At 40.0% G+C, this 13,807-nt stretch overlaps 1 protein-coding gene across 1 annotated transcript in view; it reads left to right on the forward strand.

Annotated features, from left to right (window-relative positions):
• Positions 1–12,348, forward strand: part of RIPK4 (receptor interacting serine/threonine kinase 4) — a 31,529-nt gene extending 19,181 nt beyond the window's left edge. Inside the window, exons 3-8 of the mRNA XM_020814759.3 lie at positions 4,241–4,389; positions 5,942–5,991; positions 6,890–7,048; positions 8,267–8,367; positions 8,470–8,725; positions 9,985–12,348. Coding sequence (XP_020670418.3) covers positions 4,241–4,389; positions 5,942–5,991; positions 6,890–7,048; positions 8,267–8,367; positions 8,470–8,725; positions 9,985–11,174 — 1,905 coding nt within the window. The 3' untranslated portion in view covers positions 11,175–12,348. The remainder of the gene's footprint in view (positions 1–4,240; positions 4,390–5,941; positions 5,992–6,889; positions 7,049–8,266; positions 8,368–8,469; positions 8,726–9,984) is intronic.
• Positions 12,349–13,807: the final 1,459 nt, after the last annotated feature.

Consider the following 13,807-nt stretch of genomic DNA (forward strand, 5'->3'; position numbering starts at 1 on the left):
CCCCCCCCGCCGCTTTTGGACTTTTTAAAACACTTTTGTCCTAAAAGAGAATATGAGTTAAAATTAACTTATCTGAATCAATTGGAAAGATTCCTCTAACGCACCTGTAGAGAGTCCCTCACTCTTCAGATACTGACTCAGTATGTTTGACTCTTCTCCATCACTGCTTTGGGTGTGTTAGGAGGTGACTCTTTAAACCTAATTAAAAGCCCCTGTTTATGGTTATTTGTGGGTATGTTTGTATGACAGGAAGTTGCATGGTTCCTACTGACGTTAACAAGGACTGTATGAGTAAGCTTCATCCACAATGTTCCACAAAGCCTCTGATTTTAAGACCACAAAATGTCTTCCAGAATGTCTCTCTCTTGCAAAGATTTGGGAACCTTTCAAGGGGCATGCTTTAGCATTTTGTATGCTTTGAAATGATAGCAATTCTAACTCGAGTGTCACTGTCACTTGTGTTCTGAGGATGACAAGTGCTGACTTATTTATTCAGTCTTGTAACTTGGAAACAGTTTCCTAGTGACTAATGCCAAAAAAGTGAATGACTTCTAAAACTGACAATCATGGGTACTGTGCACAGAATTTAGAGAATTTACTGCGGAGAAACAACCTGGGCATCTCTGAGTTGTAATCCAGAATAACACAGGGGGGTTCTCCCACCCCCAGAACTCTGCTACAGCTGAGATCAAATTGCACAGTTTTAGACAATAAGTCAAGTTGTCACTTAGTTAATGAAAGCAAGCAAAAAAAAATTGCAATCTCAAAATCAAAGCTTAGAAGTGCCTCTTTTGGTAGCTTGTTCTGTATATATCTTCCCCCACCCCCAACTCCCCCATGTTTCAGCTTTGGTTTGAACTGGACTTTTAAAATTCTATAGTACTTTTAATTTTCTTCAGGGAGTGGGGGGGAGTGAAATTAGATTGCCTTGTATACTCCCTTCTCCATGGCCTCTGTGACTCACATATAATGGGCCTTGTGCCTGTGCAGAGCAATATTTAGAGTGCTTCAGTAGCTTTTGTGGTTCCTCCTCCCTCACCTTCCTTTGTCCGTGATTAGGCAGGTGCTAACAGCTCTCCTTTGGGTTCCCTCTCATGTGCTGTGTGAACAACTGGCCGAGGAGTATTACAGTATTTTTCCCTTCAAAAGGAATCTTATATTATGACTAGAAGAGCTTAATGTCTCCCTCCACACTTCCTTCTTTCCCATTTGCATCTAACTTTTTTTTGTTTCTTCCTTTTCCTTTTCCCCAGTTCCAGTTAAATATATTTATTCCCCAGCCTGCAGTGATCCATTCTGTACTTTCACACTTAGGTTTCACTCCAAGGGTGGGGAACCTGTGGCCCTCCAGATGACACTGGCCTATTGGCCAGGTCAGTGGTAGGGAATGATGGGAGCAATGGCACATTGACATATGGAAAACCCCAGTTCATTCCATCATAAACCAAATTCTTCCATGAAGCTAACTTTTTAAATATCATATGTAAGTTGATAGCAAGATGTACGTACTTATTAAACATTACTTATTCTCAGGTTTAGAGTTGGCCAAGTATGAAATCACAATAAAATAATGTTTTTAAAGAAAAAAGGTATTTCTTTCTTACCCACAATACCAATCAAATGATCTACATAGCTTACAGACATTTCAAGACTATAAAAATCAAACTATTTAAAATAACTCTTAACCAGGTATTCCCGTAACAATTCATTTCTTTCACCCATTAGAGTTCCTGATTTATTTTCATGCTTCAGTCCTATACACATTTACCTGAGAATACATCTCCTTGAATGTAGTAGGTCCTAACGTTATATAACTTCAATGTTGACAGTGAAGAAACTGAAATTGCTAAAGATTTGCTAGACTTCAGTTTGATCAATAATCTAAACGGAGACTGACGCCGATAAACCAGAAGACTGAGATGCAGAAGGACAGCTATGAATGAACTAGAGAAGATCCTCAAATATAAGGCAGGATATCTTGCTGGAGGCTAAGGCCAACATCATTCATACTATGATATTACCACATATTATATATGGATGTGTTTTGGGCCAATCAAATCTGAAGCCTCACTAGAGGCCAAAAAGATTGAATTGAGCTATCCTGCTTTGGACATACTATGAGAAGGCAAGGCCCAAGGAAAAGACAATGAGGTTAGGAAAGGTGAAGGCAGTAGAAAAGGAGGAACGCCAAACTGGAGATAGATTGACTCAGTAAAGGAACCACAGCCTTGAGTTTGCAAGAGCTGAGCAAGGCTGTTAATAACAGGACCTTCTGGAGGCCATTAATTTATAGGGTTGCTGTATGTTGGAAATGGCTTCATGGCACATAACAAGAAAGATATAGGATTATATTGTTATATTTATTCATCTACAATTGTAATCAAGACAGTGTGTATCAATTATAAATCAAAGTATTTAATCTTCTTGGTTCTGTTGTACACTATTTTGTCCTATGTACATAGCTGTGAAAATCAGTCTTACCAAACCGTGCTTGTGTTTCTAACCATTTATTTAATATACAGTAGAGAGGCAAACGGTACTCCAGCTAAATGCTGTTCCTAAGGGCATAAGGCACAGTCACATGCCCATCCAGCACAGTACTCTAAAAGCTGTTGCTCCTTCATTTGTTAACAGTTTTTAAATAGTATTTGAAGTGTCACATCTTTTCATTCAAGACCTCATGAACGTTGAGGTCTTTCAAAGAGGCTCTTTTAAACTTGCTCCATGGGAACACGAAAGAGGACTTTCCTAGATTTGGCATTTCCTCCTGCAGGGTTTTAGGGTAGCCCCTGAAACGGCCCCTTTCCAGGGTCAGGCAAATATCTTCCTGTTCCCTCTGTTTCTTTCTGTTGATTGGCAAATCGTCTCGCTTGCTAAGGGAAGGGCTCTTACCGTGTGGACGCTATATTTTCTTTTATCGGTGTGTGTTTCCAATTGTATTAAAAGATATTTTTAAAATTCAATTTTAATTGTGCTTTAAGCATAACAGAACAAGAAAAAAATTGAAGTGAAGGAGGGGAAAAAATGTCAAACAAAGACATAAAACTAGAAACAAATTATCCAAATTTTAAAAATGGAGTGGGCTAGGGAGACCAGCAACAGTAATAGTTTCATTTTTTTAAAAAAAAATTGTAGTATCTAGTAAAGGGAGCTGGTTGAGTATCTCCGTGCTTTGCATTTTCTTTCTAGAATTGAGCTGAAGGGTGGCACTGCTGGATAGCTCAGTGGTTTAGGGCTCTGGCTGTGGAGCCAGATGTTCGGAGTATAGATACCTGCTGTTTGTCCTGGAAAAATAGCAAGCCTGTGTAGCTGTGGGAAAGCTGCACAGTCCCAAGGTACCCACAGAAGAATGAAATGGTAAAACACTTCTGAATATTCAGTACCTAGAAACCCCTGGAAAGGATTGCCATAAGTCAGAATTGACCTGACGGCATTCAATTACTAATTATCATAAACCGCAATGACTGAATGTCCTGCCTGGTTATTTGGGCTTTGTTCATCAGTTTTAAAAGGTTTTGTGCTCTTATTTGTATGTGCATTGACTGTATCGACAGTACATGATTGTAAGGCATCATTCATTGGGAAAAAAGCTGTCAAAGAATAAACAAATGATTCTGAAGTGCCTGTTACTTGGTAGGGACAAACAGAATGCAGAGTGTGGGATGTAATCTAGACAAGCACTTAAGCCACAGTGAAAGTAAGTACTGTAGAACTTAAATGTGATGGCTTTGACTCAATCTGCTCTAAGCCTGGAGCCTTGGGATGCTTAGGTGAATCTCTCTCTCTGCTGCTTGGGCATTGTGAGAAAATAGGAGGGGGCATGACCATGAAATCACTTACTCTAGAATATACCCTCTGCCACCTTTCGCAGAATGGCTGGAGGGAGAAGGCATCCTCAGTTTAAATAAACACACAATTTGTTATTACCCAGACAAAAAGCTTGCCATATGTTAATCTTCAGACAGGATTTGTTTGCTCAATATCTTCTATAGGCTGATACAGCTTTTTTTAAAAAAATCTGTTTGGCCTTTTTCTATATTTTGTTTTACTGGTTTAGATACAACAGAGGCTTAGATTATTTTTTTAATTTGCTTTACATTTTGAAGTATTAGTTATTAACTGCAATTTAGGAGCATAACAGAAGAAGGTGATAAAGTTGAGCATCTCAGAAGAAGGAAACCACTCACAGAGCAATTATTTTGGGCAGATGTATTTATGTAGACCTTTTTCTCCATATCAGATTTCAGATTTTGGATTAGCCAAATGCAATGGTCTTTCGCATTCTCATGATCTCAGCATGGATGGGCTTTGTGGCACCATTGCCTACCTCCCGCCGGAACGCATTAAAGAAAAGAATCGATATTTTGATACCAAGCATGATGTCTACAGGTATGGATCTGTTTTCTTCTCCTCCTGTCTCTATTGCACAAGTAGCTGTTGGGCTCATCTTGTTGAATTGAATACTAGGAAACATTGCTAAGTTCAGAAAATCAGCAACTGATGAAATTTATTGTTTACACTGTTTTGTTACAATTCAGTACCAGCAAATGGCAAATTTGAACCATCTCCATTAAATCTGGGATGAGGGACCTAAAGAAGCCTCAGTAATTTGGATGCATAACTGTCTTATGTAGATCAATTAAGGTCTCTCTAGATTCGTCCCTGTACTTGCATGCTAAGCTAATCTCTGTAGATATTTTTTAAATTTCTTGGGGAGGAATGTCGTAGCCCTGGCATTCAAGTTTCCATTGGTGCAATGGATTCTTCCACTGCAGAAATTTATGGGGGGGGGGTAGGTAGGTGACTAGTCATGTTAAATATGTCAAAAACAAAGGAAAGTCTTTGAAACCACACAAATAGGCAACATTTTTATTAGGATGAAATGTAAAGGGACATAATATGCAAGCTTTTAAGTTTTTAAGAACTCTTAATTTAGCTAAATAGTAGAAAACTGAGAGTGGGGAAAATAGGTAGAAGTCCAAATATTTGACTAGGTGTTTCAAGCCATGGAGAGCATCCGTCAAGCCCAGTTCCAAGTTGCAAGTGGGACCTGATGAGCAAGAGAGTCATGCAAGTGTTACATGAGCTTTAGAAAAACCCATTGGGAGTGAAGCTATATGGAGGTACCCCTACTTTACAAAAACAGTAGCAACATGCATATCTAACCATGGGGGGGGGGAGAGAGAGCTTTTTGCATGTGCTGATTTTAGCTGTCTTGGGAAATACCTGGACATGCTGATCATTTGAGAGACATTCAAAGTGCATCTCATGTTCATTTTATCAGTTTCAATGGCCATGATTTACTCAGGGGCAACCAAAAGAGGACAATGTCCACTTGCTTTAGGGACTTATGATGCAGTGGTTAAACTGCAGTACAGCACTGAAGACTCTGCTCATAACCTGAGTAGTGGAGAGTAGAAGACAATGTGGTCCACTGGTTGTGTCACATTCTTTCCTGCAATCCATAAACTTTTCTTGGTCATCAGCAATGCTAATTGGCTATAGATTCAGGGCAGATAGAAGAAAGGAGTTCTGCACACAACATGTAGTTTAAGTTAGAGAATTATTAGCTCAAGGTTGTTGTGGCGAACCTTTGCTCAGATGGCTTATTTAAAGGATTAGGCCAGTTTTATGGTAAGTTAGTTCTGATGGTATAAAAACTAGACATTTGAGACAACTGGGTTAGATATTGCTCTCCTGTGTCTCTTGTAAGTTTCCAATTGCATCTCTTTTGTTGCTGATAGAAGCAGAACATTGGGCTGGACAGATTTTGACTTCCAGCAAGCCAATTCTCATGTTCCTAATGCATATGCTTATCCTCACATTACTTCTAATGGCATATCAGATGTCCTAGAATGATTAGCAGTCGGCAACCTAGTACTAAAACAAAAACAGAACTGTATCATTTAAAAAACTCTTGACATTTGTGTTTCTTTTGCAGTTTTTCCATTGTTATCTGGGGAGTTCTCACCCAAAAAAAGCCCTTTTCAGGTAAGGCAATAAATATTTGTTTACATGCATCATATATTATATATGCACATCAAACAAAACACTTCCCACAGTGAGTGTGCCATTTGTGATGTGGTTAGTCTTCAGCCTCCTCCTGCGCTGACAGATATAATCTGTTCCAGGTGCATAAAACACTGTCCACACCTTTCAAGGATAGCTTTGAAGAAGCCTCGAAGAAGAAGCCTTCAGCAGCCCTTTGTGTACTGAAAGCCAGACTGAAGGCATAATAATACAAGCTCAGGAAGGCCGTTGAATATAAGCCTCTGTTGCCAGACAAAATCATTTCTGCAACCATTATGTTCCTGACTCTCAATAACATAATCCAAATTTCCTTCTGTGGTCTAAGCAATGAGCATTTGGACTGCAGAAAATTACTTATGGAACCATAGCATGAAAAACCACTGTAAGAAATTAGGTCACACACTTCCTCCATCAATAGCATTTCCAGATGTCACTATGTAATATACAGGCTCTTGAGCAGTGGTGATAATTCATCTACTGTTAACAAAAGGAAATACATTTAGGTGCATCTCCTATGCTCTAAGGCCAGAATTATTCCCTCCAGTACATCTATGAAGTACTGTCGTATTAAATGTAGTTTTTTCTTTCTTTCTTGGTGAACAGTCTTGTAGAATACGCTAGCTGGAAGAACAGAATGCTTTATGTGGAAAAATAGTGCATGTTACTGAGTACATTTAAGGTTAGGTTTTAAAAACCGCATCCTAAGACACGTAGAACGTGTGTTAGAATGTAGTGTTATCTATAGAGTCAACCCATGTAGAAAATGAGATACTGGTGCAACTGGTCTGTTGAAAAGGTGAAAGTATTTTTCATTGTTCAAAGCAGTTTTAATGGGTAAATTAAATTTCGTCCTTTGTAGAAGAAAATAACATTCTACATATCATGATGAAAGTCGTTAATGGCCACCGTCCGCAAATACCACCTATTTCCAAATCCAGACCTCGTGCATGTAATAACTTGATCAAACTGATGCAAAAGTGCTGGCAAGATGACCCCAGTAAAAGGCCAACATTTCAAGGTAAACATTGCTTTTAATCTGCCTGTTCTTCAGACTACTGAGTCATTTCATTGTTCACAGTTACATTAATACCTTATGGAGCTCCACCAAAATCTAGTAAAAATGATGAAACAAGGCCATGCAATGAGGAACTTCCTCCTACCGGGAAGGGTTTGTAAAATAACTTATTTGATCAATAATATATGTTGATTTTTATGTAAAGTGATCTAGCCAATTGGCAAATCAAAGGAAATGAAGGAAGCAAACTATAAAAACAAGAACAGAATATGGTATTTTGAAAGAGTACCAAATTTGATAGCGTTGGCTCCCAGACTGAACTATCTATAATGCTTAACTATGATGATACAGTATATTTTTACTACAACTCAGTAACTTTGGATGGTTTATTTTGTACCATGTCTTCTCTAGAACAAATATAGTTCTTGTCAAGTGCAAAAAGGGTTCAGTTTGATTAGCTTTAGAAGCCATCTATTAAAGAGTGTTGTGAATGTACAGTGGAGAACTAAGTGTGACTTTAATGCTACTAGACCACATAGAGTGTCTTTGAATATGTTGCATAGAACTTATTTTCAAAGGACACTTGTTCTTGTGGGTAAGAATAAAAAAAAAAGAGCAGGTTTTGCTGAAATTAAATAATGATTTGGGAGCTTATATTCATTCTAATGTATGGGTGCCGCACTGTGCAATGTGAAGCTGGAGGGGGGGGGATACAAACCCATGACTTAATGCAGCTTTCCTCTTTCCTAGTTCTTGGTGACAAAACTGAGCAGGGCTCCCCATCCTGATAAGTTGTGCAACAGGCATATTTTGTCTGACTGAATTTGTTTTATGGTTACATAATACAGTTTTTATGAGGTAGAATTCTACCTAGACTTAGTGCTTACACTAAGGAAATAAAGTCTGTTTGCAGAAAGATTTGCCTGGGGAAGCTGGACCTCCCATGTTTGTTCTTGATAATTTGTTGTAAAAAAACCCCAAACCCCGATGACATGAGCATAACGTTGCCCCATTGTCTAGCTTTATGCAAAAACTATGGTTGGCTGAACTCCTTTCTTTCCACATGTGCACAGTGTAACCAAATTTTATCTGTTTAAACAGTCACCTGCTGATTGTTGTTGTTAAAAGGAAAACTGGCATGCTGGGAAATAATACTCATGCATATTTTCTGGCTGTCTTCTGGTATGGGTTTCATCTTTGTGTTTTATTTTGATTTTCAAGAAATTACCTCGGAAACAGAAGACCTCTGTGAAAAACCGGAAAATGAAAATAAGGAAGCAATAGTCCAGGAAGACATTAAGACTACTCAGCCTTACCCAAAGGTGTGTACTTGAGAAGGATAGTAAAATACAGAAGGAGTTGGGAATTTCTCATGTCTCTGTTCTGGCAAATATGTGACTAAGGCTTTTCACTTTTCTTTCCAGGCAATGCCTGGCCTATCCCAACTGAAGCAAGAGACTGATCCCACATCGGCTGAGGATTGCAGCCTCTCTGAGTTGCTGTCCCAGCTAGACTCGGGCATTTCACAGACAGAACAGCCCGAAGAGCTCACCCGTAGCGCCTCTGAGTCAAGGCTCGCTTCCAGTGACAAAAGGCTTTCAGGAGTGTCCTCTGTAGATTCTGCCTTTTCTTCACGAGGTTCTCTGTCACTGTCATTTGAGAGAGAGAATTCTGGAATTGGTAAGGACTTTATACAAGGTTAAGGCAAATGTTGGGTGCATCTTGGATCTGGTGAGGACAGAATATGAGATAGTTCTTTTCCGTGGTCTATGCACATTTTGTGGATGCATTCTGCACCCTCTCAAACCATCTGCCTGGGATATCCGGCACTGCTCCATGCATCTCTTTTGGACATTTTCCAGGAGATGATGGACCATCATCCTGATGAACCTCTATTGCTAATGTAGCCACAGGGCCTCAAAAACACTATCTAATTTTTATCAGGCCAGTTGATAGCAAACCAATCTGGGATTCTGCCCAGGCATTAAAGCCACACAAGTCAGATGCTTTTTTCCTTATGATGCACTTCCCTGGGTATTGTCAGGAGACCAGCATGGAGAACGTGCTGTGTGACCGTCCACAAATGTACTTCCATAGGAAGCAGCAGGAAAGTATGTTGTTTTCCTGCAGTTTTCTTTGTTGATTCATTTGTGGGTGGCACATTCTCCATGCTAGTGTCCTGATCATTCCCAGAGAAGCTATTAGCCTAACATCATCTGCTGTGACAACAGCACTGCAGGGGCTTTTCTGCCACCGGCATGTTGACTGATGATACTAAGAACTGTACCAGGGAACCCTCAGTATGTATGCATGCCGAAGATACCAGATCCGGTGCTTAGCATCTTCAGTTAAAAGATAATTGGGTAACCATGTGCTGTGCAACTAACCTGTGTTCCCCCTCTAATTCCTGGCAGCAGTTCTCAGAGGTCTGGCAAAACATTTTCAGTCTTCAGTATTGCCATAGATAACATAGCCAAGCTTATCCATAGGAAGAAGGAGGAAATGAATGGCATTCAAAGCACTGAATATCTCGATGCTTTGAAATTTTGACAGTTGTGGCACATTACTTTATAGATTGTCTTTAAATGCATACTTGTATTTATATGTGCACGTATGCCTATGCAGCATGTACAATTTGGTGCCTCTGAATTCAGTTCAACAAATGCTGATCACCCGGTTACTCAAAGCATCTCTAGTACTAACCAGATGGTGGGAAAGTGTGTGGTCTCCTGCTGTCTGCTGTGGAAGATTAGTAGGATTGAAGAAAACTGCTCTCTACATTTTGGCAGTATACTAGATTTCTAAATTGGGAATGTGGGCAACGGATCTGCCATTTTGCTTCTTTAGCCGAACTCTTGACCTTACGTTTGTGGCAGTAACTGCATGTGGAAGCCTGATTTCAATTGAATGTTGCTTTTTTTACCTTTTCGTCTCTCCAGATATTGGTTCAACAGATATTCAGAAAAGAAAGCTAGCAGAGGCAATCGTATCAGGAGACACTGGAAAGTTGATGAAGATCCTTCAGCCTCAGGATGTCGATCTCATTTTAGATGGGAATTATAGCCTTCTTCACTTGGCTGTTGAATCAGGCCAGGAAGAATGTGTAAAATGGCTCCTTCTGTATAATGCCAACCCCAATCTGACCAACAAGAGAGGCTCTACACCTCTGCACCTGGCTATAGAGAAAAAGAACAAAGGTATTGTTGAGCTTCTCTTGGCCAGGAAAATCAATGTGAATGCTAAAGATGAGGACCAGTGGACAGCCCTCCACTTTGCTGCTCATAATGGGGATGAGCTGAGCATGAGAATGCTGCTGGAGAAGAATGCCATGCTGAATGAAGTAGACTTTGAAGGGAGAGCTCCCATCCATGTTGCCTGCCAGCATGGCCAAGAGAACATTGTACGCATTTTCCTGAGACGAGGGGTTGATGCAGACATCAAAGCAAAGGACAACTGGGTGCCTTTGCATTACGCAGCCTGGCAAGGTCACTTACCTATTGTTAAGCTTCTGGCTAAGCAGCCAGGAGTCAATGTGAATGCTCAGACAGTGGATGGAAGAACCCCTCTGCATCTGGCTGCCCAACGAGGGCATTACCGAGTCGCTCGTATACTTGTGGAACTGCAGTCAGACATCAATGTCAGAAATGTGTTTCTTCACACTGCTCTCCATGTAGCTGCCGAAACAGGCCATACCAGCACTTCAAGGTTGCTGCTCAACCGTGGTGCGGATATTGAAGCAGTAACAGTGGAAGGCTGCACTGCACTCCACCTAGCAGCTCGCAATGGGCACTTACCAACCACCAAGCTGTTGACTGAGGAGGGTGCGGACGTCTGGGCTCGGGGCCCTTTAAACAGGCTGGCACTACACCTTGCTGCTGAAAATGGACATGATGAGATTGTAGAGGAACTTGTGAATCCAGAAAATGTCAATGATTCCGATGAGGAAGGGTTGACTTCTCTACATCTGGCAGTAAAAGGTGGACACATGAGCACAGCTAAGCTTCTGTTAAAGCGCGGGGCCCTTCCTGATGTGCAAAACCTTGCATGTCAGACCCCATTGCAACTGGCTGCACAAAATGGGAGTAGTGCTCTTGTGATGCTATTTAGTGAGACACAAGGCACCTGCTGATGTTTCCAGTCTTCCTAGTGAGACGGTGGGAGCTTAAGCAGGAGTTTCCACCCTCTGACTGTTGCTTTGGCAAGCGTGTCTGCTTGTCTTGCAGGCAAGCCCAAATTCCCTCCTAGCAAAACATATTGGTTGATGTAACAATCCAGTGGGAATGACTGTGGGAGCGGAAAATGCAGGCTGGCACCGTACCTGTAAGATGGTGTTGAGCAAGCCATAAGTAAAAGAAATGTTCTTTCCCTGGTGCTTCAGCAACAGTGGAGTTGACTTGCCCTTATAAAGGTGATAAGAGTAACACCTTTCCAAAAGATAAGGTAGTTTTAACGGAAGACTTGTCTCTTTCAAAGGAATCAAAAGTTATATTATTTCAGTTGTTTCTTACATTCAGACAAATGATGGGAGAGACATGGTAGAATGTTACAGAAGAATATTTATGAAATTGATTTTTCTTTGCCTGTATCCTCAGTGCAGTAGCAAATGCAGACATTAGCACTGTTGTGAGAAAAATGCTGGAAGGATACTTGTCCTTAAGCCACACGGATAACAATCAAAATGTCGGTTTCATAATAGGCAAGAGACTGTTGAAAATGAATGTGAGAAACACCCATTTCAAAGCTGCACATTTCTGGGTTTTCTGATGGTCAGTTTTTCCATGATCATCATCATCAAAGCTACTGCTTGCAATGAAAAGTGTGAGCAACCCTATGTTAATTGAAGGGCGTATTGCATAGAAATTCGTTTCTTACATACAATACCAGCTTATGTATATATACAGTGTATATGCATGGTCTTATAACTCATAGTGTATGAATGTGAATGAATGCAGCAAACCAAGAGAATGCACACACATTTATAATGAAGCTCAAAAAATTCATGACAACAAGATTAGATAAAAATCTATTTGTTTGTATGTTCTGAAGAGCAATTTTTAAATGGTATAAATTGCTGAACCACATGTACAGTACTGTATTGTCTCTGAAATTTTTTTGCTGTGTTTGATAATCTAATATAAGGATATACTGTGTATATAGTATTTCAGTCCATTGTATGTCTTTTTTTCTACTGTAGAAAACTGAGACTCAACATCTGGGTATGTTTTAATACACCTTTTATAATGTGCATTTGTTTTTCAAACATGACCTGCTATCAATAAAATACTCCTGTTTTGCTGGTAAAATGGCTTTTGTGACAAACTGAGTTGTGTATCAGTTGTGAAAAACTCCATCTCAGAATCTTGATTTTGTTTACACGAAAGGGTGTGCACACACGGTCTAGCAAAACTTCAGATCATAAGATGGCTGGTAAGCAAAGAGGTGGAGACAGTTTTTCTATTTTCTTACTGACTAATCAAGAATATTGGTTGGAGAAAGCTGCAGACTCCACTGAGACGGTTCATTATAAATGGTGACTTTCGACACTCTTTCTCACTTGAAGAGAGAGTTGGTAATTCCAAAAATAAAATTAGAGCTTGCCTTTTATCTTTGCCTGCTGATGCTTTTTTTTGTTTGTTTTAAGAATTTTAATCGAATTGATGGAGCAGTGCCACACTGTCAAGCTTGCAGGATTAAATATACTGTGACATTGTCTTTCTTCAGAGTTGTTCACAGTGTCAGGCATGCATTCCATATAACTAAGCATTTCCATGTAATTATCACATAACATCAGCAAGTATTTTAAAGTTACCCAATTGTTCATTGAGTGCTGTTGACTTCTGTAGGAAATATGCCTAAGGGGAAGCTTCCCTAGAAGAATAGCAATTGGCAACTGGCACACAGGCCTAGTTCTCATCTCAGTGATTTGCCAAGAAATGTGAAATTTCTGAGGACTCTGCTCTTTCCGCCTGGTTGGTACTATCACACCAGCTCCCTAAAACAGGTTAAAGGGGTATTGCTTGTTCAGTTTGAGTCAAGATGATATGACAGACAATGTCTTTCCAAATGCTGGAGTTGCTAATAGATCTGTGACTACCGGGAACAGCCCATATTACACTTCCTTAGAATGAACCACAAGTAGTTCAGCAATTTCTCTACATTTTGGCTGAAAAGAACTACTGTATGTGTATTCTGTGGACTGAAAAATGATCAAAAATAGAGAAGTTAATGCTAAGCTGAGACTTTAGATGATCAGGAGAAGCAAGTACATCCCCAAAACCCACTAGTCAAAAGCTATGTTCTTGGGGAAAAAAATTTAGTTAAATGCAGTGAAGACAAAACATCCACGTGGTGCTAAACCTAATATACTCATGGCAGGTAAGATGCACCCTCCCAGTGTGGTGCCATCTGGCATCTTGCATTTGAATTTCCATGATTCTCTCCCCTTGACTGTGTTAGGTGGGCCTGAAAGTTGCTCCAAAACATTTGGGGTGCAAAAGGTGTAAAGGAAGTTTCCCATAGATCAGTGAACAATTAGGAAAGGATTGATGAATGGAATTGTTGAGAAGTTCCACTGGAAGAAAATACTTCTTATTTTAGTGGGTGCTTTGAACTCTGAAAGGTAACTTCTTTTAAAAGATAATCACACCACTGAAGGGCCAATTTAGAGGAAACAGATGTCACTTTACTCCTTCTCTGAAGGAGAAAAACAGTTCTATGACACATGTTCTTTATCATCTTCAGCACTGGTTGTATATGAGGCAG

The sequence above is a fragment of the Pogona vitticeps genome, chromosome 3 (assembly GCF_051106095.1).
Source record: "Pogona vitticeps strain Pit_001003342236 chromosome 3, PviZW2.1, whole genome shotgun sequence".
NCBI classification, from domain to species: domain Eukaryota; kingdom Metazoa; phylum Chordata; class Lepidosauria; order Squamata; family Agamidae; genus Pogona; species Pogona vitticeps.